Source organism: Aptenodytes patagonicus, chromosome 3 (assembly GCF_965638725.1).
Source record: "Aptenodytes patagonicus chromosome 3, bAptPat1.pri.cur, whole genome shotgun sequence".
Lineage (NCBI taxonomy): Eukaryota > Metazoa > Chordata > Aves > Sphenisciformes > Spheniscidae > Aptenodytes > Aptenodytes patagonicus.
The window spans coordinates 98076629-98102765 of NC_134951.1; the positions used below are offsets into that span (position 1 = coordinate 98076629).

Sequence of the window (26137 nt, forward strand, 5' to 3'; positions counted from 1 at the left end):
TAAAACATTGAAATTATATTGATAGTAGGAGTCATAGTTGCTAGCTGGGAGGATCATATTAATTTATCTTTATTTCAACTTTCTGGGGCTTTTCCAGCTCCACTTGGATGGATACAGAGCAGACAATTTCCTACCTTCCTTCTAGAATTGAACCAGCATTCTCATATAGTTCCTGCCACTTTGATGCCTGCTGACTTAGAGTAATAGGCTCTGCCTTCTCCAGTAGAAAGAGAGCCAGCAGCAGCAGTACAGGGATGTTCTATTGCTCCACTGCTTTGAAATGCCCTTCCGCAGTTTCTGTCTTTTCTTTACTTCTCTTTATTAGTGTCTTATGTTGTTCAGAGCTGTATTAGATGACTTACAAATCTATTAAGACCTTATCCCTCACCTTCTAGGGAGGATATTTTAATCTAGATTTGGTCTGCTGAGGAGAGGTGGGATACTGTTATGAATCGGGTCAGAAAGGTAATTTGGGATGAGAAGATGCCACCTGGAGATGCATCTGGGAGAAATGGCAGAGGAAAGTACTACATCATGCAAAAAGCATGATGGTCAGATTGTAACTGGACAGGAGATTGCGATAAGGAGGGACAAAGTTTTCCAAAGCATTGAAGAAAAAGACACAACAAATGAAGTAGTTGTGGTGCTGAAGGGAGAGCAAAGACAGGGTGCAAAGTTGGAGGCGACATGGGATGAATGCTAGGCCAAGATGATCTTTTGGCTATGCTTTTGGAGAGAGAGCTTGCACATTGATGAAGTGAGGTTGAATGACAGATGTCTGTTTCTTCTGCAGCTCATAGAAGAAAGGCCAGATCTGAGACGTTGTAGGAGGTATGATTTGTCATTTAGCCTGATTTGAGCAAGAAAGGGGGAGCCAGGTCCCTGTGATGATGAAGACCTTATAAAATTTATAATAAAATAGCAATGTAAAAGTAACCACCTGAAGCTGGAGAAGCAGTGAAATTTTCCAGCGAGGAGGAAAGGTAGTGAAAGAATATGGGATGCAAGTGTTTTGCAGGATAGGAGTTATCCCTACTGAGGTAGAGTGTAGCTGGGGTTTAGGAGGAACTGTTAACAAAATAAGATAATTGAATGGAGAAGTAGATAGCAATCATGAAGGATCATCTGTTGAATGTGTTGACTCACATTGACTGTATTTGCTCATCTAGTAGCAATTTATATCAGATATAATCGTTGCTCAGATAGTGTATCATATAGCCTGAAGGAGAGAGGGGGAAAAGGGTTTATAATTATGTCATGCCTCTGTGTCCAGGTGGATTGTGTCTTCAAACAGTGTTCAAGGTTGTTTATCATTCAGGGAAACTGTTAAGGTAATCTGGGATGGCTCTTCCAGTGTCGGAGGGAAATGGCCTTTACTTGTCATGTGCCTGGTCTGCAAGACTCCAAAGTGGGCAGCACAAGGTACCACAGGTGAGGCTGGATGGATGGAGTAGCACCTTTTTAGGGTACGAGGTTTTCAGGTCAGCAGTTTCCTGGCACCTTCCTCCGCACTGGGTAAAGGGGAGCTTTTCTTTGGTGTCACTAAATACAGGAGATGAGTGGCCCTTCTGCTCACCCCTTCAGCACCGGGTGGGAGCAGCACATGGAAGGCAAGCATCAGAAGGTGCTTTTTCTGTCACTCATCGCGCCGGGCTGCCTCCACAGCTGCTCTCTCTTTGGCATGTTTTGTTCAGAGGAAGTACAGACAGATGCCTTCCACCTGGCACTGGAACACCAGTGACCCAGAGCTTTTAATGCTAGGTACCTCATTTTCTGTAAATGAAAAAGTCTGTGTGCTTGCTGGGAGGAAAACATTTCAAGAGCATTACATCTTTTTCCTAGGTACCTCTGCAAGCTTATACAACTCATTTCATGCATTTGTGAGTTTGTTTCCCTGGTGTGAAACAGGGAATAGTAAAGCTTCTTAAACCAGTTTTAGTACAGAATTGTAGCCAGATTGAAAAGGTGCTGAAAAGATGCAGCACGTGTAGGTCATAAGTAGTACAGGAGTCTCCCAGTGGCAAAATGTATTGTATTTTAAGATCTCGGGAGCAAATCTCTACTACTGCCTCCTGTCATAGACATTGCCCTGCTCTTACCTACTTGTTCTTTTTTTAGGGAGAATCTGATACAAGACTACAGCCTTCCTGAGCAGGCTCTCCTTTCTTTCACATGTGGACCCAGTGCTGTATGCAAAAGGGCCCTAGTCAACATCTGTATATTCTATGCACTTCTGTATTAAAAACACTTAAGGGCATCTTTTAATTTTGTAGTTTCCCATCGTTTGTTGGCCACACAAAGGGAAAGGCTGCCCAGACTAATAAGACAAACACCTTCTGAAAAGAATTTAGCAGCACACACAACAATGTTATGCAATGGTTTACTAGGTGGAGGTTTGACGAATAACTTCTCCAAAGGAAATTACAAAGGGAAAGCAGATTGCAGTTTCCCAGTTTGGAAGGTGTCCAGAGAGATCCCTAAGTCATGGAAAATCCATTGGGATTGCTTTAGTGGCTGTGTTTCAGCATTACATCTTGCACAGAGAGCAACAGCTGGATGAGTTTGTCGGTCGGTGTAAAGTTGTTGGCTTCTACATTAATGATGCAAGAGAACTTTTGGATTACAAATGCTTAACCAGATAATAAATGCAATTACAATTTGTTGTTAGGAGATGAGTTCGTTCTGCAAGGCAAATGCTTATCCTTCTCTTATTCCTTTTGCTGTATTTTGTGAAAGTTTCTGGTCATTTCTTTCTTAAAAATATTCAGAGGAAAAACATCTTGGCTGGTGTTTTCTTAAGCCCAGTGATGTCAGTGCAGTAGTTGCTGTTCTGATTATCAGAATACTTGAGCAATGAGACAGGACAGGGTGTGAGTGAATAACCAAATACACTGTTGTGCCTCCAATTCAGTGTTTGACTATGGAAATACTCGGTTTATGTGAGTGAAGAGTATTGTGGAATTGCCCTCCACCTCACCCCAGAGGAGATAACAGAAGCCTCATATGTGGGTGTTCTTATAGCTGGTCTGGACTGATTAGTAGTAGATACAGCTCATCTCCATTTACTGAAGTAGAAATTAACAGCGAAAAGGGGACTGATAGACTGCTCAGTCTATTCTATGTCTGAAGTCTGTGCTGTAGACTGTGGAACAAGTGTTATAGGCTGTCTAGCCGAGAGGTTTAGTCTCTGTTACAATTTAAGGCAGGTAATTCGATTAATATTTTGCACTGGTGTAAATCCAGAGTAAGTCCACTCAGTTTAATGGAGTTAGGGACTCTGTCTGGTTTGCACTGCTAAATCTGGAGTAATTATTCAGAGAGCAAGAGAAGAACTAAAGCCAGCTTCTGGTTTCACTTCTATCTGTGTAAACCTGAACTCATGCCAGAAATTATGTTGATTTATTGGAGTTCCTTTGAGTTTACCCTGCATATAAGTTTGAGCATGTGTGTCTGAGCTGCAAAAGCAAAGCTTGATAAGAAGTTAATTTTGCTCATTAAATTCTTAACCGACTTCTCAGTTCCTCCTGGCCTTTTACGTAATATTTTATCAGAGATTTAAAGGTCAGCCAAGCTCTGACTTACCGGTGTTTTCCTCCATAGGGGCATACGGCAAATAGGATGCACACAAGAGGATAAAGCTGGGAGGAGAGGAGTAGGTGGCACCGACGCCCCTAGAAATCCAGCCTGCCTTTGGCACAGGGCCGCAGCAGCAATTCCCAGCCTGCGTTTTGAGGGTTGAGCCAGCAGGACTGTGTTTGGGCAGGAAGCGATCAGAGAGGTGTGTGCCTGTGTACTTTGGCACAGTCCAAGCTGTGAATTGCTCCAGCCTAGGAACCTCCTCTGAACTCATTAGTATTAAAAGAGAACAGAGGAGACTTTGTAGGGAGGGAGAGGGTGGGGAAGCCGGAAAGGTAGCAGTTTAGACGGCAGTTTCCTAATAACCTTTCCCACACCTACCTTCCCATACAGGGTCTCATCTCAAGGACCTTGGCATGATAAACAAACCCTGTCACAGGGAGGGGGAAGGGGTGGGGAAATGAGGGGAGGAGAAGGAAAGGAAATGAGGGGCGGGGAATGAGAACTGTGCTGAAACAGCAGATTTTATTGTTATTTAGTGTCATATACGGTGATACTAGAAGTTCTGTTTGAGAGAGGTATTTGATATACTGTGTATAATCGGAATGTGGAGGTAAATGTGGTACTTGCCCTAGAGGACTTGCAACCTGTCCCAGTGAAATGATGTATCAAGCAGAAGTTTAACAGCTTCCGTTCTGTTTGGTGTTTTCATTTAATTGTCTGGGTAGTGGAATACAGAGCATACCTATTAACTTTCCAAATGTCACTAGGCTGTAACATATCCATTCCTCATGGATATGTTAAAAGACAAGCTTAAAAGAAGATGGAGAAATTGTGTGGAAAAGGATGGGATTCAATGGGGACGGTTAAAACATGCTCCTTTTAGGAGCAAGTCTGGTAATTCGGGATGCGAAGCAGCCAGGTGGGTACACTTCTTCAGGGAAGTGTAGGGATTATAGTGGATCACGAGTGAACATAAGTCATGCAGGTTTTGAGGTTTTTTTATTAAAAAAAAAAAGTCATTGTCTTCATGGAATATATAACCAGGAATGCAGTCTGGAAGATGCATGAAGCAATCTTTGCACTCAGCATTGGTAAGGTCTCAGCTGGAGCATTGTCCCCCCTTTTGAACAGTGCACTACAAGAAAGATGTACTTTGACCGGGGGGAGCCCGGAAGTCAATTAGGAGAGGAATGAGAGGTCCAGACGACATGACCTCTAAGAAAGACTGAAAGAGCTGCACTTGTTTAGCCTCAAGAAAGACGACTGAGGAGAGGGACATTACAACAGCCTTTAATAGGCTTGAAAACTGTTATCAAAAGGAAGGAAAAAATCTGCTCACCGTGTCTGTGGTTGATAGGGCCGGAAGTAATAGTCTTAAATTGCAGCAGCAGGGATTTAGATTAGCCATAACCCTGACTATTCAGTTTTCATCCCTATCCCTCTCACTGGGCTCATTCCAATTCACTGACATGGACATGCAGCCTATCTTAACAGAAAAAGCAGTGAAGATAGTCAACTTGTTTGCATTATTGTCCTCATAGGCCCACCCATATCCATGGAACGTCCCTCTTGCTCTACCCATATTGTAGCCCTGCATATAGGAGAATGCATATCTAAGTCATGATCTCTCTCTCTAAACATCTGTGTGTATTGTTGCATAAACAGGTACTGGTTTTCCTCATTCTTTCTCTTTCTATTTGGCCCAGCAGATTGTTGTCTCATGCATGTGGTTTGCCTGTGAAGGGCAGAAAAATGAACAGCAGATGCTTCTAGTGGCCTGTGAAAGGGGACTGCCACAATAAACCTTGCTGGTTATATGTACTTGTATGCTGTCAAGTCACAGAGAACTTTGAGGATTAGGAGAGAGACAGGATTTAACTCTTCTCCAGGAAGCAAATAATCAATTAACCAATGATTAAGGAGGAAAAAAGGAAGCAGTACAGTGGGGGTGGGGTGTTTTGGAGGGGGATGTTAATTGACTTTCTGCAAGATAAATTTCTCTGCCAAAAAGCAGTGCCCTTGATGGATGAAATTCTTACTCTGCTGCTGAGCCTTAAGAATGAGTAACTTCTGTGTTGGCAGGGTAGAAAAGAAACACATCTTCCAATACTTAAACATCAGATGCTTTCTGTCTTGTACTGTTATGACTGAGAATCAAGAGATTTGGGCCCCTAGTATTGAAGGGGTTTTAAAGCCGCAACTTTTTGAAAAAGCAAGAAGGAAAAAGAGTACAATGGGAATCGCAGCCTTTTGTTTGTCTGCTTTTCTGCTTTACAGTCAGATCTGTGGCAGTAGCTGAAATGTAAACGTTGCTTCCTATGCTAGCAGGCTGTGTGAGCAACTCATGCGTGCACAGTGGTTTCATCATGCATAAATGTAACGATAAAACATAGTAGGTATGGACAGATGTTATGCGATGTCTTATGTATATAGTTCTTGTGTATGTAAGGTGTGAGCGGCATACATATCTGTACATACACATACTATGTGTATGCAAATGCATAGAAACCCCATGATATTTTGCAGTGATCCACCTAATTATTATCAATTGGGAAACTGATCAAAATGTTACTCCCCAGCCTTACATGGTGTGTTGTTTCTGTGTGCCTTACAAAGGCTGCTTTTATTTTTAAGGGTTAGGATGAGATGGAAGAGCTTGAGGGGAAGGAAGGGTTTGTTTTGGGGGTTGTTTTGCTTTTTCTTCATGGGTTATCAGTGGACTCAGGACATATATCAGGTGCCCAAGCGGGAACTTTTAACCAATGTGCTGCATCTGGAGATGTGCTAGCTGTGTGGGTGGTAGTGCTGTTGCCTGTTGAAAGAGCATCTGCCATCAAGTTCTGCTGTGGGTATAGCCATGCAGTTGTGCCAGGCACAGCCCTGAGAAGGTAGGGATGGGAACTGGTTGTTGTCTAGGGAAGGATGCTCTGTTTCACTTCTCTCAATGCCTGCCTCAATCACACTCCAGTGTTTGCAGTTGCATACTAGGTAAAGCCTGTGAAATGTTTCTCTTTTTTAGGGAGCTTTGCTGAGTGGTACTTTTTTTGCACTGCTCATTGCTTCAGTTTGTACATGAGTGTAGGCAGTTTGTGGTGTCGAATGAACCTCGTTCTCTGACAGTTCAGACAGGCAGTCTTTCAGAATGCCTTATCGCCCTCCTTAGTATTGGAAATGTGCACTCTTCCAAGCAGGCTGCCTCTTACATGTCAGCCTGGTGAGCTGGATTGAACAAAGCAATGGAAGGAAAACTGTAGGGGAACAATCCTATACTGTCCCCTGGAGGTGGACACAGTGATTAAATAGGGAAGGTTTCTCTCTTCTACTTGAAGGATTCATAAACTCTTTGCAAAGAGACTGAGATCTGAAGAAGATTGATTTTCTCTATTCACTCACTGCAGTTATCTCTGAAGCAGCTTTTTGGACAGCTGCCTCTGGACCTGTGATGAGAGTGTCTCCACTCCTCCCCGACCTCCCTCCCTGGTGGGCAGAGGCACAGCTTGAATGTGAGCCACCAGACTAATCTGTTTGTTATTTGCCAACAGAACCTGGCATAGGCAGCATGAACTGAAAAATAAAGGTTCCTGGGACTGCTGTTAATGTAAAGTGTAGCTTTCAGGCAATACAAGTCGCGTGTTAGCAATATGGTCCTGCTCAGTTCGCTTGTTAAAGCTGTAATAGTTATGCTGGATTGGATTCTCTATTGCAAAGACTTGTAGCGTGCTGCTGACAACCTCCTCCCTGATCTCTTTCCACTGCTTCCCCTTCCTCTGCAGTCCCAGACATGTCAGTGCCATTTATCTCATGTCAGCTTGAGTTGTACTTCAGCATTGATTAACCCACCATCAGCTATTCCCTCAAAGTGATTGCACATGAACATGAACCTTCTCTGGGGCCTGCCAGTGGATGCTGGATGGGATCCCATGGTGTGTCATAATCGCTGTTTACTTTGTACAAGATTTAAATAAATTCATTCAGGGCATAAGGCTGTCAGCTGTGCTATGCCACTTGGGAGCATCAGTGGAACTGGAATATGGCCCTTTTGGGGACATAGCGACAGACATCTATATAAATGACCTTGGGGAACCTGAGGCAACAGGTATCATACTGTACAAGGAATTTATACTGGCAATCATACTGTACAGGGAACTTATTATACTGGCAACAGTGTATTATACTTCATTCTGTAACTTGGGTGGGTTTGATGCTGTTAAGAGACTGAGAGAATAATTGATGAGGTGGATAAGGGAGAGTGTGTTTGTGCATGGCAGGAAAAAAAGGTCAAGGGGAATGAGAAAAAGATTAGAGAGGGGGGAAAAAAGAAAAGGTAGGTGTGTGCAAGAGAAAGGAAAAAAGAAGGAATGGGGATGTGAACAGGAAGCAAGATAAGAGTGGTTCATTTAACTAAAATTCATACAGTGCAAGGTCATAATGTAAAAATGAACATACCCTTGGAACCTAAATTTTTGAGGTGAGTATGCAGGCAAGTTATTCAAATAAAAAGTCTTCAAATCATGGAGGTTTTCTAGAGTGTGTAAAGGCATCCTCATATAATTCCTACTTTCTCAGTTTTGTTCCCTATTGGATGACTCACAAAGAACCATTAAGGATAACACTGGTGTGACCGAGCAAAAGGAAAACTTTGGAGCTGCGCAAAAAACCATTTGCGAATACCAATGCCATCCCCATCTTGAAAGGGACATTAACTCACCTGCATCACAGAATCAGCCATTTTTTTGAGGCAGGGAGTTGGGAAGTGTTTGGCCTTCTACAGAGTTTGCTCTGTGGCTTTGTACTTGTGGGGCTTTTGCATCGCCCTCTGAAGCTTTTGGTGCTGGTCACAGGTGAGATAACTGCCGGTCTCGTCTGTTCTGGACGTTCTTAAGTTTCCATTTTGAGTTTAACAAAAGAGTAAAGTTTAACCTTTCTGGGGAGCTTTGCCAGTTTGTGCCATCTGAAGATTTGGTTCTCATGGTGCCTATTGATGCCAAGACCTGGCTGTCGTTTTGCTTGAGTACCCATCTGCTGCTAAAGAACCAAACAGTGCAAAAGAGCTGTAATCAGACAGTCAAATTAGGCATCTCTGAACAGAAGCGATGAAGCCTATTTGCCAATGTATTATGTCTTAGTGTGGGATTCTGTAGTGTAAAATAAAGATCGGTTTCCTGCCAAAGCTATTCACTCTGGGGATGGTAAAAGGATTTCATTCTTTAATAATTCTTTAATAATTGCCTGAATATGTTTGTAGGCAGAAATAAACATTTAAAAAATGAGAATATGCTTTTAGATGTCATTAACTTCTCAGTCATAAAAAAAAGCCATTAAATGTGAAACACAGGCCTAGGATGGATGCTCATAGAAAGGATGTGTTTTTAAGAGCACTATAAGTAAGAGAGACTGTGACCTACAGACAAAAATTAAAAGTGTAACTCAACTATCTTGTAGCTGAAATTATAAGAAATTGATGAAACAAGACAGGTACCCAACTAAACATAAGAAAATAAGCAAAATCTCCTCTCCCTCCTGGGAAAATATGTTATGCCCATATTAATCAAGTTATTGCCTGCAGTAAGCAAAACATATCATGTCAGAATTCTGTGCTTCATCATGTTGGAAATGTTATGCACAATTCATTAAACTTTTATGAGGACAAAACAAAACCAAAAAAACAACAACCAAAAAAACCACAACCCAACCCAAAAAACAACCCCACCAGCCTCTGAAGGTTGGTTGGTTGGTTGTTTTTTTTTTTTTTGTCTTTTATAAAATGAAGCAGCTGTCTGACCTTAAGTCAGTGGGAAGCTCCCTGGTGACCAGGAAGTCCAGCAGCCCGTGGAACTGGGACAAGTAGAATGAGAAACTGGAACTGAGGAAATCTCCCATGAGCGTCCAAATATCCCTGGAGAACCAAGTTTGGGGCTTTTGATCTCCAGCATTCTGACTTGAAGCCAAGAGGTGCTGGAGCCCTGAAGCTGTGATAGTCTGTGTACTTATAGCCTTGAGGTTTCCATCCTACCCCTGCTGTGACTTCAGCATCGATACGTTAAAAATGGGAAGTCACATTGTGTCTTTGAGTATGTTACTAAGTTTGCCTTTCAAACTATTTCAAGTTTTCCCCATTTAAATTCCAAAATTCCTATGGACTGTATAAGTCTTCTTGCAAGGCCAGGTGAAGTAGACTGGTGAAGGAGCAGCTATCCTGTGACTCTGTCCCACCTTTCCACAGATGACTGAATAGTGGAAATGCAATACACGTTTCAGTACAGAGATGCTGGTGGGCATTAAAGGTTCTCCTTTAGTGGTTCTCTCTCCAGCTGAACACTCTTCTACATTCCCAAAATATTACTTTTTCTCTGTATTAATTTCATTTCACGTCACTAAGAAAAGTGCTGCCCAGTCCAGGTTAGAAATACTTTTCTGTTCAACTTTTCTGGGGCTTTGAGTGATTTCATTATCGAGCTGATGGCTACCCAGCATCAAATCCAGCTTTCACACTTTGATGAATGTTCCCAAAAACAAGGGACATAATGTGGTTTTAAATCCCACAAAATACTGGGTTTATGTTTCCTACCCATTCCTCCTCCTTGTTCCCTTTCTTTCTCTCTGTCTCTTATTTCCTTGGGTTGTAGCCATTTTGAATGGAGGCCATCTTCCCTTTGGCCTGAGAACTGGACTGGAAATATTTGAACCTCAAATCCAGCTCTAGTACACTTTAAATATTTTATCATTGAAATTCAATCTGTGTAAGTAAAAAAAAAATGCCCACATGAAAGTGAAATTAACTGAATGTATCCCCCTCTCAGTAAATAAAATGAAATAGGAAATAGATAAAGGAGAAAAATGTAAGGATTATTAACTGGAGGTACTTTACATCTCCCTCAGGCCAGCCTGGCAAATGTCTTTTTAATCTGTGTTTCATGAGAACGCTTGCAACTTCAAGTATTTTTAAGAGCCAGGAGGCTGAGCTCCATTGTGCAGGGTCATGCTGGCATGAATTGCTGGAACTGAGCCGCCCATCCAAGGCATAGAAGAGGAGTTACTGCATTTCTGTTGGGGAAACTGGCACAGGTGATGGAGGAGGGCGTTTTCCCCGCTTTGTTCTGACCGACCCTTTTTTCTTGCCCTTTACATTTGCTCCCTGGGTGTTCGGTCACGTCGGCTTCCTTAGCCTGGCTCCAGCCTCAGTCTTGATGACTGCATTCAAAGTTTGTAGTTCTTCCCCTTTCCTGCCAACCTTTGCAACTCCTTTCTCCTTCAATAGCTGCTTGCTGTCACTGAGCTAACTCTAGGGTCTGAGACAGATCTGCTTCTGTCATTGGCTCAGAATGACCTATTCATGGACCGAATTACCCTTCTGAAATTTATTCTTTCTGTTATTCCTCCTGTTTCCCTCCAAGGCAGCAAGTTTCCTGACGTGCCATCTGTTAGGATCCTGAGTCAGAATAGGAAAATGGCCTGCATGATCCAGGATCTTCTTTCTTAGCTAGATCCAGGGGTTTCCTGTGCAGTCACAGTGGTCTTCTGATCTTCTTCTATGGAAAGGGGATGGGAGAGGTAAGATGATTTGGAGGGTTCCAGAAGAAGGGTTCATGTCTCTTGTATTTTGGAGGGATTTCTTGGTTCTTTATAGGGTGGGATTTGATTAATTATATAGGTAGAGGGGAGCATGTAGACCTCTTCAGTTCTTCCCACTCCTTTCTTCCTCTCAGTGAAGGAGCACACTTGCTGAAGACTAACTTCAGGAAAGGGTGTTGAAGAGCTTGACTGCTGCTCTGCCTTCTGGAGAAGATGTCTCTTTCCCTGCTGAATATTCATGCTTGCTGACTTGGGGGTTAGAACCCAGCATTTTGCCTCATAATGAAGACAAACACTAGCTGTTTCAAAAGGAAGGGTAATCTGTCCCCGTGTGTTATTTTCCAGTCAGGTGTGTTTGGGTCTGCCTCTGGTGATAATATTATGCCTGGAACCCTGAGCAGTTTCCTTGTTACTATGTTACCTGAGCTAATGTGATGACTTCTAATGTTCTTCTGGCTTAATCTACCCTCCTGAGTCACAACAAAGTAGGGTGTGGATGTACTTTGTTCCCACTGGATCTTCCATCCTTTCAAACTACCTTTCTAGACTTCTGTCCTGAAAAGAATGTCATGCTATCAGGATGCAAAATTACATGACTGGAAGTTGCATGTTCTTATTGCCCCATTGAAGGCAGAGTGCTCTTTATGTCCCTGATACTGCCAGTGTCCAGGGCAGTGTCTAGAAGCTGCTAAGTGTCAGCATTCTGCCCTCTGGGAGATTTTAGTCAATAGGAGCATTCTTTTGATGAAATGGTTGTCTTGAACTATATTGGTTGAGATCATCATTCAGTTCTGTGCACAGCTTCTGGGAAAAGCTTTTGCTGCTTGTCTGATCTGCCACCAGACTCCAGAAAAAGCAGTATGGATTAGAAAACCAAGTTGGTTGCTCTTTATTAAGAAAAGAAAAAGAAAAAAAGGAAAAAAAAAAAAAGGAAAAGCTAAGATCATTAAACAGTTCAATAAAACAATCATAATTTTTCTAAGAATTTAGCTGAGCCCAGCCAGCTCATTTCAGATGTGTATTCTGGCCTCTTTGGTGGTTCTTCCAAACCTGGCATTTCTGATTCCCTGTCTGCCCCTCCTTTCCCTCCCACATGCTTGACCTCCAACAGCATTCCTTCGCTTGTCTTAAGACCTTACATGTCGTTTCACTCTCCCTCTCCCCCCAAGAATGTGATCCTGGCCTCAGCTTTCTAATTGTGTGTAGCAAGGATAAAACTCCTTGCCTCGCTTGGCTGCCCCCTTGTTTGGAAACTCACCCTAAACATTTCCACATGGTTTACACTCTTTTTGCACAGCTAAAATTTTTTGGGGCTTTTTTTTTTTTGCCTTTAAACTTTTTCTTGTTTAAAAAAACCCTCCAGCTTCTTCTACCTTGGGCTGCTGGCACTGACCTCGCCTTGTTACTGTTTGCATTTCTTTTGTACCTTTTTGCAGCTGAAATCTCTGTGGGCTTTTAAATCTGTCAGCAGCCGCTACCAGGCTCAGTGTGCAATTTAGCTCACTGTTTTCACAAGTTTCCCAGCCCTGAACGTTTTCCAAATGAGCCATTGTTGGGCTGAGTTAAAGAGGTATTGTCTCTGCTTGGGCTAGGTTAGTGTGGGTGCCAGAATCTGCATGTGCAGCGTTCTTAGTGCTGCAATGTCATCTTGATGTTGGACCCCTGGATACTTCCTTCTCCAAACACTTTCAGATAGATAGGAAAAAGAAAACCCTGCCAAAACTGATTCATTGAAACATTATTGGAAACTTGTCTTCATATTGCTGAAACTCTCATTTAGACATCTTCGTCTGTCCCTGCTCATGCAGGCTGCTTGCTATGAAGACCATTCGTATTTGTTTAATTCCCATTAGCACCTGAAACTGGCAGCTGTGATTGGAACCCTGTTCTGGTCAGTGCTGAATAAACACAGAGCAAGTAGCAGTCTCTGCTTTGATGATTTTAGAGACGTGTTGTATAGGAAGAGAGTCTATTGTTATCCACCTTTTACAGAAGAGAAACCGAAGCTTGGGAATTCGGAGGTATATCCAGAGGGAGCTTGTGACAGAGTTGGGAGTCAGTTCCAGATCACAGCATTATCCTTCATTTTACAAATGTAATTTTGGCTAGGCTGTAAAAGGGTGTGTTCCACTGAACTCACTTTTCTTAACAGAGACTGAATTTGCTGGTCTGTTCAACCTGATGTGACACTGTGCGGAGATACGTCCTTTATGTCTGAAGTGCTGGTTGTCTTTTGCTGGGGACTGTGTGGTTCAGAGGACAAACATCTGGACAAACATTTCAACCTGTAGGTTGCTGTTGGCATTACTGCCACTAGACAACTGTCTCGTGACCTTTGTTTAAAAGATACAGAGATTTCACTGTATTCCTATGGAAGACCAAACTGGTACTGCAGGCCAGGAAAAAGGTGTGTGGAATCTTTAGCCTTTCTCTAAGAGTCATAAGGAGTGTCTGTGTCACATAAGCCAGCACTTTGAGTTTTTCACTTCATGCCTTTCATGTGATCTTTCCCATCCTTGACTAATCATTAGTAATGGAAGTTTGACATGGGAGTTGTTCAGGTTGCCTCTCTTCATAGGTTCTGCTCTGACAGGGAGAACTCGCCATAGCAAGGTAAAAATTATGAAACCAATAATCTTTGGAGTCTTTGGGAGCCACTAAGTCCTCTGCCTTTTGATTGAAGGCTAGTCAACATACCTGGTCCGGATTCCTCTCAACCTATTAGAAGCTACCAGTGCAGCTGTTGACTGTTTTTTTTTCTGTTTTTCTTTTTCGCAATCTCCAGGATGAATTGGATCTCACAGACAAGAACAGAGAGGCTATGTTTGCACTCCCTCCAGAGAAGAAATGGCAGATTTACTGCAGCAAAAAGAAGGTATTACTGTTGTCGTGATTGAAGTAACTCACCAATAAATTCTGTCTGCATGTACATAATTACTGATACACAGCTAGATTTGAACTATGTGTTTATCTACTGTTTACTCAGGAACACAATTAAGTGTTGTAAGGTTTTTTTATCAGCATGAATATGGCACAACTTTCTTATAAGTAGTGTCTGCACGTGTGATTTCTGAAGAGAATGTTAACAAGTTAAAATCATACATTGTCCCATTTTGGATCTTTTACATGTTTGGTTTTGGGTTTGTTTTTTTTTTCTTTGAGCTGGAAAAAAGGCTGTGATGGAAATGTTTTAAGGAATTTTTAAAAACTTTTGTAGGTTGCTTAGAATAGAAAATGTATTACTGAAATCTTTCAGGATGTCCTCAAATATCTGTAAAGTATCTAATAATAGTGACGTCTTAAAACTTGGTAGTTCAAGGTCTTCCAGAGCTTGTAGGAAATGTTCCATATTGTACCGGAAAATGAAGAAGATCTGCTGCTATCAATTTCTATGTAACGCTTCTCCATTCAAAGTCTTCAAATTTCTGACAAACCGGTGAGAGGGGCAGTAAATCAGAGGCTGGTGTATCACACCGGGTATTTTGTCACTGGCAGAATGATGGCCAAGTGAATTGACAAGTTGTATCGCTGTTGTGAAACTTGTAAAAGAGGAATTCCTGTAGGAGTGGTGTGGTGGAAAAGTTTTGCTGCTCTAGGAAGGAAACAGACAATCAGAAACAAAGATAGCCCCCATAGCATGTATTCATTAACAATAAATGTTAAGGAAAAAAGGTGTGGTGAGTTGTTGGTTAGTTTTATTTCCCAAATGTGCAAGTCATGCTATGAGAGCATCAGTCTTTATATGTAAGTCCGTATAACAGAAGCTGAAAGAGGAGATTTAGATTTCAATACCGAAGATGGCAGATTGAAACCCTGATGGTGGTCCTTCTGAGGTTGTGTTTGCCTCCTGCCTTTCCTCAGGGGGAAAAAAAAAATTAGCTTTCTTACCTTGTAATTAAAGAAAATCTCAGTCAAACCAATCAGATGGGTGCTTTGCATGTGTGTTGCTTTTCGTTGAAATGCATCACACAGGGAAGTTAATAGCAACAAATTAGTTACAGTGCCTCTGAGCTAGCAATAGTTCAGGAAGTGCGTAAGAGCTGTCTAGGCTCGGTTGTCTTTGGTGCTCTCTCCATTCTTCTCCCTGCTGGTACACAGAGCTTGCAAGTGGAGGGAAGGTGCAGGCTGCTGTGATTAATATCTGCTTTACATTTTTGCTGGCCGACTCAGCTGGCTTTTTCAGCTCTGGTGGGAGAGGATCTATTTGTAGCCATCTTAGAGAACCACACATTCCACCTCCTGGACCAGTCAGCCTTGGCAGGAAGATTCAGGCTTTAATGTATTTAATATGTTTGTTGGATTCACTATGTTACACGTGGGGGTTTTTTGGGGTTTTTTTGGGTTTGGGGTTTTTTTTTAATTTTTTTTTAAAGCAGTGGATTTGATATAAGAATCTTGAAGACCTCCAGAGTTAAAGGAGCTGCATACTGGAAAATCTTTATAATGCATTTATAGTGCAACCTCAGTTAGATGAACTCCAGCTATCCAAAATGATGTGCTAACTGGAACAGGATACTGTTGCCAGATGTCTATTCATTACATTGTAGATACTTTCAATTACTTGAAACCTTAACTGTCCAATGTTATTCATTGTTTCCCTCACAGGCAGTCAGATGATCCGTGATGACATATCTCTCTCTCTCTAGCCTACTACCTAATCCACCTATCATCATTGTTTTACAGTGACAGAGAAGCTTGTTGCAGGCTTCCCTTTAGAGGAAAGCTGTCTTTTCCCTGAAGAATTTGTAATCTAATTTTAGCCACAAAGGGCCAAATTCCTCACTTGTCAGAACGCTGTCAGCCATCCAGGACAAGCCCCCAGAGAGCTCTGTCTTGCTGATGTTGGGTTCTTTGAGTTTCCTGGGAAGCGAGGGCTCTATGCTTTGTAACATGGCAAGTGAAAACACTATGAACTAGAAGGTCAAGAAGTGCAGGTTGAGTCGACTGTTCACAATCATTAATCTCAGATGGCTTTTCTAGTCTAGAAGGTTAGAGCTTCCTGATTTGCTCCAAAGGTGGCGAGATTAGTGGACTGTCTTAAGTAAACCAATGTCACCTGCAAAAATGAAGATCGGTCATTGTCCATTTATCTTGGCAGTTAGACTTTGGATATAATCTTCTATGGTACTTGTTCCCAATGTGGTAGCAGAAAGTCACTATTGTATCAAAAAACTCATTCCATCCGTCTCTGATACCAAGCCTTTGTGAAGAAATGGGGGAAGACATGTATGTCTGTGCATTTAAAGTTATACGCCAGGGGCACAGCTCGCCAGTCAACATTCCGCAGTACTCAAAGGAGATTCAGTTCTGGATTGAAATTTCATTATTGTGGCTGATACCTACAGAGGAGTGTTCACCTAGTATTATACAGCCATGCTTCCTGTGGTCACTTTTGGCCATTCTGGGTTTGTATCTGAAACCATTAGTACTAAAAACTGTCTCAAATGGGTGATTTAGATCGCTTAAAGAACCACTGTCAAAGGTATTAGCAAAAGTGGTTTTAATATGATGTTGTAGAAGTGCGACTTAACAAAGTTTGATGGTGAGGTTCACTCTATTACCGTACGGCACAATCATTTGAACAATGATTCAAAGTTACCACGGCACAAATCAAAGTTACCATACTACAAGGTTATGCACGATATTGGTCGCTTACCAAAGATCTGCCGCTGGTGGAAGGTCTCTCTGCCAGATGGCAGCGTGTGGTCCTTCGGTTCAAGTATCGACCCCAGCCCCAGTAAAAATTGGGAGGCTACACTACGTGTACTCCACGCAGCCGCTGTACTCCCCAACTCAAAAATCACCATTGTCCTGCAGTATCCATTTTTTGCTCCGGCACAAACTGGAATTTCTGAAGTAATAGCAGATTTGGAAAAACGGCACATTATTTCCAGAACCCACTCCCCATAAAAACAAATCGCCAAAGATTCGATCTAAAGGAGTAGCTTCAGCTAGCAGCTATACTGAATGCTTCACTCTCATTTGTGGAGTAGCTATTTGCAAGGAATGAAGGCTGCTCTGTTGGAAAATGTTAGTGTTCTCAGTCTCACCTGTCCTCTACCTTGCCGTTAATCAGTACAGAGCGGACAATGAGAGATGCAGTTGTCTTAATTTGCATCAGAAGAATTATTAATCAGTCACCACTGATGGCACCCTGACCCTCTACCCAAAACAACAGTACTACATGTTTTAGATTGCCTCTTTCTCTGTAGTATGAGCTTCCCCTGATACCATGCTGAGTTATAAGTAAAGCCGTATGTAGACAGAATGCAAATGATGACATCCTCCCCCAGTTCAGGTACTTTATTCTGGTTTTGTTGAGGATAACCTTCATGTCTCACCATCAGCTGAAATTTAGACTTACATAAAACATATAATCCACTTCTGTAATTCCTTCCTGTAAAATTATCTCTAGATTTCCTACTAGTTATATTTTTTGCAGGAATTAGATCAAGCACTAGACCATGCTTTCAGATGTATTTATTTGTAAATGGTAAAATTTCTGATGTCAAGGTTTAGAAAACTGCTGTTTTTCAGTGCTGTTTTACCAGGAGCTGGTACTAAAGTACATAATCTCATTAAATACTGATCAAATAATGATATGGAAAGAAGAAGTTGTCAGCTCCATTATTTCATCTGTAAATGAGCTCATACTGGGATCCTAAAAAGAGTAGAAAATGCAGGCATTGCACTGCTTCGGCACACATTGCTTTGGATGCAGTTTGCATTTCTAAGAATGAGGCCTCATTCTGCAGGTAATAGCTTATTGCCTTCTGTACAATCCTACGAGCTCTAAGACTTATTACTGTTGGAAAGCAAGTCAAGTTGTTTTCTTTTTATGGCCTTTCCTGCCTCCAGAGACTAATTCGTAAGCCTTCAGTTGAGCAGATTTTAGTAGGAAGCACACACATTTTGCAGAGTTAAACAAGTTGGGTTTTTTTAATTCTGTGTTTCCTTGGGGGAAAAATTGGTAGCAAATCTCTTTCCAAAGTACAGTCAAACTGGACTAGCTCTATCATACAGCTTCTCTCCAAACAAACAAACAAACAAAGCCAACAAAAGCTCAATCCTAATAACTATGTTGAGCTCTCCTAGATATTTTGGGGTTATTTTGTACTCTTGTGATTTTAGTTGTACCCTGGAATAGCTGCTTTGAGCTGATTGTGCTTTGCCTACTCAAGTGAGATTATTCAAACTCAAGTAGTGAAGCAATAATCAGCACACTGCAACTTTCCAGAAAGAGGCATTTATGGCATCTAAAAAAAGAGTACATGCTTATAATCCTTAAATTGATTATACTTTTTCTATTATGGGAAACAGATCTAGAAAAAGGCTTTCCCACAATAGCAAAATAGGCTTTAAAAATTCTGAGGAAAATTTATCTGAACCATACGCTGTAACAGCCAATATGCAGAAAAGAGAATTTCCTTATGATTCCATCGCCTGCAATTATTTTTTTAATATGTGTCAATTATATTTTTCATCTACCTGATGAATAAAAAAACTCGTAAACTGAATATGAGAATAGGAGTCAGGAAACTCCTTGGTTCTAAAAGTCTGTGATCTAAATTGTTGTGTAATTTCAAATAACTTGTCATTATTATGTTTATATAAAAATGCATTTCTCTCTACCTGAAAGAAAGAGTAGCAAAGTTAGGAAACTTTGTGGCAATGTTCTGGCCATGCCATCCTCTCACACCTTTTCCCTGCACTACATACACGTCTTGGCTGCATACAACATTCCTTTTTCCTTTCTCCTTTCTCCTTTTTTTTCCTTTTTTAAGATACAGTCTTAAAAATCTGAATATATTTTCAGTTTAAGCACTGTTCATTCTTTTTCCTTGCTGCACCTATCTGTCTTCTAAGGTATTCTTGTAGGAATGGATTTTGTGGTGAAGTCTCCAAACTTGGGAGAGCTCACTGCAAGGAGCAGGAAGGATGGAGTGGAAGGCACTTTTGTGCATTGCACAGTCACTAAGGAGTCCAAGTCCTTTGGACTGAGGTTGCAGATCAGTGCTGAAACCAGCGAAGCTGCAGTCCAGGTGCAGGGTGCCCCAGATGCCCTTCTAGAGAAGGCTTACACCTCTCCCACAAAGAAGCAGCAAATACTGCTGCATCACCTGTTCAGTTCCCTTTTCATAACGTGAGGGCTGCATCCAGCCCTACATTAGGCTTCAGAATGCCCTGGGGAATCCTAGCCTTAGTCAGACTTTAACTTTTAGTAGTTTTAGTGCAGGCTTTTTATACCATTTGCAGCTCAATTTCACAAACTCCCACTTTGGTCCCATGCTGGCCGTCTAACGTTAATGAAGATAATGTCTACATGTCAGGTTTGGTTTTTTTCTTTCTTCGAGAGTTTCTCTTTGAGCTTTGCCCTTGAGGTTTGCATTGTCAGCAAAATGTCACCATAAAAAGTATAGGTTGATATCGTGCAGCTGGATATAGAATAAGATACTTCTGTCCTCCACCCCCATGCCCACGCCTGCCTTCAGACTCCTGCAGAGCTCTAAGCAAAATTTCCAATCCAAACCCAGGCTGTATTACTGCTATAAACCCTGCCTGAAATCCAGCTACAGTTCCAGATAGTGCAATTCACCCTATACCTTGGATTCATCCTCCTGTTAAAACTATAAATATAAAAATTAATTCATGTGTATAATATAAATTCGTATATATATGTGTGTGTGTGTATATAAAAAAAAAAACCATGAAATCTGCTGGAGGAATCTAAGCTGCTTTTGCAGCTTTTGTTATAATTACCTTAGCCTACCAGGGATGAAGCAGAAGATGGATGCAAATACAAAACCTGGAGTCCTCCTTACCTTTGGGGAAAACTTTCTGAAGTGAGTGAAAGTTCCTGCACCTACTGTTTGTTCTTGGGTTGCTCTGTTCTGTGTTTTTGCACTGTAAAGTGTAGTTTCAGCTTGGTTAAGATAGTGAGGCAGTTATTTCTCAACTGAAGTGAACTGGCAAGGCTTTTCTTCCAAAACCCCGAGGTCTTTTCTGTGCATTTAAGGCTTCATATGGAGGCTCTAAGAGCAGAAGGCTGCATTACATCTGTTGGATCTAGATAGGAGTTCTGTGATTCTGGCCGTAGGAAAGTGTTCACTTCTTCAGGTTCCTACTTTAAAGTAGGAGATATATACATGGAGATGTTCAGAGGAAGATAGATATTCCCTAACGAAGAGAGAAAATAGATCTTCATCTGGTCTCATTTAGTGATACAATATACCAGATGAAGATCACACCATTGTGTTGTCTGAGTGTGGGTTTTTGGTTTTGTATTGTCTGATCCGAGCTATGAAAGCCCTTCGGGGTTCATCCTTTCTGTATGAAGAGTGCCAAGCACGTGGTTGTCTCATAATAAATGAAGTGGGTGGTTTGAAGTTGTATTGTTTTCAGTTCTATCTTTTTGCAGTATTTTTTCCTCTTTGAAATACTCTTACAGTCTGTTATTGATTTGGAATATTAAACTGTTTTGGTTATGGATTTATAGCTGTAAGGAGCATTTAATGTGTCCCTTATAAGTTCCTTTCTTTAGAGTTGTTATTCCACACGCTGTATCTGGGAGCAGCAGACATGAACACACAAGATGATTTGCTGCAATATTTGAGAAGCCATTTGTAAGGAATCCCAGTTTGATGAGGCTTGGATGTGACTTCGTGAGAGTTGTTCTCCCAGCTTTTCATGAAGTGTTTAGAGGGAGTGTGTGTGGGTGTGTGTGTGCTTCTACTCTCTCTTCCCCTGGGAAGTCTGAAAAACGCACAGTAACCCTCACAGCACATGTGATAGCCTAAAAGCAAAAGCAGTTGGTAGACAGTAGGAGGCTGAAGAAGCTGTGTGGGACTTGGAGTGCTTAGTGCAAGTGTATTGCTGGCTAAAGAATGAGTTTATCTGATGACCACAGGGCAAAGCCCACCCTGTACATCGGAGCTGGAGAATTAGACTTTTTCTGAAGTCTTTGGTGTATCAGAAAATTGTTTCTTTTCCTACCAGTGCTTCAGAAGTTTGTGGCAGGAGTTCAGCTCTTCAGTCAACATTTTAATTTAACTCAGTATTCAAACCTTGACAATGACCTGAACAACCTGACCTAACTTTGAAATTAGCTCTGCTTTGAGCAGGTCCCTTCTGCCCAAGGCCCCTTCTGTCCTAAATTGTTCTGTGATTCTCTGAACTGACCATAAATCAAACTAGGAAAGCAGCTGTATGGCCCTATAAAGAAAGAGGGCAACAGTAAGGCTCTGTGCAACCTACTGTCTCCTGTATTATTGCTATGAGATCAACTCCCTGAAATAGGCTATAGCAGAAGATGTTATTTGATTCCCTCCCAGTGCCTGGGATCCATGGTTGCTTTTGGATTGAGTGACTGCATGACTTCCTTAGCTCAGGAGACTGCTAGTGAAACAGTCTGAAATGTGGAATTTCTCAAATGAATTATCTGAAAATAGACTTGCTTTCAGTTAGCCTATGGCTCAGTGGAAATCTCATAACACTGGTAAGTCACAGTGGGAGGATGTTGCCCTTTGCAAACCACGGCATTCCTTCAGCTGGATGTTTGGAAAATGCCAGCAGTTGTGGAGTTAACTTCCTTTTTTCCCACCACCATCTGTTCCTTTTTCTGTTAACAGAATGACTTCATGCTCAGATGTTTGGGATGATTTGTTAGCTTGATGCTGACATCGGGTCATTCCAGTATCTTTAGTCTAGGTATGGAAGACAGGCACATGGCTTCAAAAATTACTCTGTTATAAATGCAAGCAGGCTTTAGAGCAGTAAATTCAGAAACTCTGGCATATGACAAGCACAGGACATAATGGGAAACAACAAAATGCAGCAAGAGTGTCACTTGAGGGCTAAGGAGAATCTCCATCCTTTATTGGATGCAGGGGAAACATACTGACAAAGGACAAGGAAAAGGCTGAAGTTCTTCATGCCACCTTTGCCTCAGTCTTTAACAGCAAGACCGGTTGTTCCCCAAGTACCTAGCCCCCTGAGCTGGAAGACAGGGACAGGGAGCAGAATGAAGCCCCCATAATCCAAGGGGAAATGGTTAGCGACCTGCTACACCACTTATACACACACAAGTATGGGGCCAGATGGGATCCACCCAAGGGTACTGAGGGAGCTGGCAGAAGTGCTCACCAAGCCACTTTCAATCCTTTATCAGCGGTCCTGGCTAATTGGGGAGGTCCCAGTTGACTGGAAGTTAGCAAACGTGATGCCCATCTACAAGAAGGGCCGGAAGGAGGATCCGGGGAACCACAGGCCTGTCAGTCTGACCTCGGTGCCAGGGAAGGTTATGGAGCAGATCATCTTGAGTGCCATCATGCGGCACATACAGGACAAGCAGGTGATCAGGCCCAGTCAGCATGGGTTTATGAAAGGCAGGTCCTGCTTGACTAACCTGTTCTCCTTCTATAACAAGGTGACCCACTTAGTGGATGAGGTAAAGGCTGTGGATGTGGTCTACCTAGACTTTAGTAAAGCCTTTGACACCGTTTCCCACAGCATTCTCCTGGAGAAACTGGCTGCTCATGGCTTGGACAGGCGTACTCTTCGCTGGGTAAAAAACTGGCTGGACGGCCGGGCTCAAAGAGTTGTGGTGAATGGAGCTAAATCCAGTTGGCGACTGGTCACAAGTGGTGTTCCCCAGGGCTCAGTATTGGGGCCAGTTCTGTTCAATATCTTTATCAACGATCTGGATGAGGGGATCGAGTGCACCCTCAGTAAGTTTGCAGATGACACCAAGTTGGGCGGGAGCGTTGATCTGCTCGAGGGTAGGAAGGCTCTGCAGAGGGACCTGGACAGGCTGGATCGATGGGCCCAGACCAATTGTATGAGGTTCAACAAGGCCAAGTGCTGGGTCCTGCACTTGGGTCACAACAACCCCATGCAGCACTACAGGCTTGGGGAAGAGTGGCTGGAAAGCTGCCTGGCGGAAAAGGACCTGGGGGTGTTGGTCGACAGCCGGCTGAACATGAGCCGGCAGTGTGCCCAGGCGGCCAAGAAGGCCAATGGCATCCTGGCCTGTATCAGAACTAGTGTGGCCAGCAGGAGTAGGGAAGTGATTGTGCCCCTGTACTCGGCCCTGGTGAGGCTGCACCTCGAATACTGTGTTCAGTTTTGGGCCCCTCACTGCAAGAGGGATGTTGAGGTGCTGGAGCGTGTCCAGAGAAGCTGGTGAAGGGTCTAGAGCGCAAGCCTTATGAGGAGCGGCTGAGGGAACTGGGACTGTTCAGCCTGGAGAAAAGGAGGCTGAGGGGAGACCTCATCGCTCTCTACAACTACGTGAAAGGAGGTTGTAGCGAGGTGGGTGTTGGTCTCTGTTCCCAAGTAACAAGTGATAGGACAAGAGAAAATGGCCTCAAGTTGCGCCAGGGAAGGTTCAGTTTGGATATTAGGAAAAATTTCTTCATTGAAAGAGTGGTGAAACATTGGAACAGGCTGCCCAGGGAAGTGGTTGAGTCCCCATCCCTGGAGGTATTTAAAAGATATGTGGATGTGGTGCTTAGGGACATGGTTTAGTGGTGGACTTGGCAGTGGTAGGTTTATGGTTAGACTTGATGATCTTAAAGGTCTTTTCCGACCTAAATGTTCTATGTTTCTATGATTGTAATGCAGCAAATGAACACGTTTCCTGATTAGTGGTGTACTTGGGTGTTTTCAGTGGGAAAGAGCTGTTTGATTAATGGCACCTGTTAATGTGTATTGCAGGCTGAAGTAGTAGCTCCCAAATTTGGGCAACATGGTTAATACAGTGTAAAATAAAGCCTAAAATGATATACATTTCCTTCTACATCATTTAATGCAGAGGATGTGTTCTTGCTGGAAGAATAAAACTTGAGTTTCATATAAGACACTATCTCATTCTTTTACAGTTCCATATAATGAATTTAGGCTTTTTTCTCAACTCACATAAGTGTAAATTTGTTGATGTTGACCCCATTATTCCTTGTGTAGGTCAGCATACCTGAGAAGAAATATTGGCCACTTTATATGGTTTATCATTAAGTTCCAGTAATTGTGTCTTGATGTTTTCTTCCTTGGTTTTCCCTTCTATAGCAAGTGGTTACTTTGAGAAACTGTATAGTAGGCTTAATGATGTAAGAGACTCCTCTTAAAAATACAGTTGTTTTTTCTTGGAGTCACTCTTGTAGTGGTTTAAAGGATGAATTTGGTGTCAAGGAGGCAAAAACGCTTGCACAATTCAGCTGATATACCGTTATTACAGCTTGGAATCGTGATACCTAGAAGGCCACATTGTAGCAGACATAAGAGGAGATAAGGAGTTTTTCCAAATCGTTCGTTTTACTTGGTTTATGTTTTCCATGCTGCAATGCTAACAGTTACAGACTCATTTATTTATCCTGGTATAAGAGGTTATTTTGGGTCAGGGCCCTGAAATTATATATTTATTTATGTATAATCAAAAAGTCTTCTCTTCCCTGCCCCCCCCATGGGAACAGCATGGAATATTTTTAGTTTCTTCCTCCCTCTCCCTCTCTCTTTCTCCAACAAGAAAGGTTAGCTGTCACTTAGAAAATGCCCTCCCAGCTCTTTTGTTCAGACTGCTGAAGACATAAACTCCGTAAACTTGCCATGGTATTTGCTATAGATATTCTAAGTATGTAGACTTTGGACGTCCATCTTGTAGTTCTGCATTTTTCAGGTGTGCTACTAGTGCTCCAGTTGAAGTTAGCACTCAACACCTCTCAAAAATGAGGCCTAAAATAGTCCTGAGTTTATACAGTGATAGTTGGAAAATTGTCATCATCATGCCTAATGCTGTGTTTTGCATTTGGCTTGCATTTTGTGGGAGTCTGGGAGAGCTCAGTGGGAGTGGATTTGACCCTACTGTGGAAAAAAAAGAAGGGGGTGGGGAGAGGAAAAAAAAAAAAGAAAACATTTACCCAGCTGTCATCCTACTAAGATGGTGTAATTTGCTGTACTTAAGAACAAAAATAATGGTGAGCAATCCAATTCTGCTGTATGGGAAGTACGTGTAAATGCTGATTGTGTGATTTAGTTGCTGCCACTGGATTATGTTCTGTCCTTGTCTGTCCTCTTGCAAAAATTCTGAGTGTCCACAATCCAAGTATGAGTCAGTTCTGCTGATGGTATGCAATAATAATAATATATACTGTGTACAATGCAGTTCTCACCGTTCAGATTAGTCTCAGGTGGATAAGCAAGAGCAAAGAATATGTAAATAACTAGCATATTTCTCTGGTACGTGAGAAGCAGATTTGGCACAGACCAGGGCTCGCTCTTCTCTGTATCCTGAATTTCACTGAATGCTCACCAGCCTTTCAAAAGCCAGTGAATATTGAGCAGGAAGAGTTGCTGAATTCCCTATCTTTTTAGTGAAAAATTTAGAAACAGGCACACTGAAGAATTGTTGCCAGGATCTAGTGACAGCCATGAAGAGAAAGCAAGAAATTTCCTTCTGCTATTCTGGAGAATTGTTTCATTTTCATTCAGTCAGATGTGACAGTTTCAGCTACACACCAGAATCTAGGTGAAAATCATATTGTCTTCCATGATTTTCAGTCATCTGTTGAAAGGTACCTGGCATCCCAAACATTTTGCAGATGTAATAGGCAAGAGAAATGAAGGCTGGGAGAAAGGAAACAGTTTTACCTGAGTTTATGGAAAGGGGAGAGATAGACAAAGCAACCGAATGATACACTCAAATATTGGGTTAGCAGCTTAAAAGCCGTGGGTGTCTCAGTGTGGATTTACCCCTTTGTTCACGTGTCCAATAGCTCCTAACTTTACTGTTTTTTCAATAGTGATTGGGGTTAAAGGAGGGAGACAAATAGAAAATACGTGGCTGCTTTCACCATCTAACTGTCATCCCTCTTAGTAAAGGGGCAGAAGTGAACTGGAGCAAGCAGCGGTGTCACTGGAAAAACAGACAGTGGACCTGTTGTCCACATTGTCCACAGCATTGGGACAGTGAAGAGAAACCTTTTAGAGTTTGGCA

The 26137-nt window shown here is 42.2% G+C and overlaps 1 protein-coding gene across 5 annotated transcripts in view; it reads left to right on the top strand.

Annotated features, from left to right (window-relative positions):
* DAAM2 (dishevelled associated activator of morphogenesis 2) overlaps positions 1 to 26137 on the top strand; it is a 218983-nt gene that overhangs the window by 94693 nt on the left and 98153 nt on the right. For all 5 annotated transcript variants that reach the window (XM_076334380.1, XM_076334378.1, XM_076334383.1 and 2 more), the window contains one exon: positions 13937 to 14026. In XM_076334380.1, coding sequence (XP_076190495.1) covers positions 13937 to 14026 — 90 coding nt within the window. The remainder of the gene's footprint in view (positions 1 to 13936; positions 14027 to 26137) is intronic.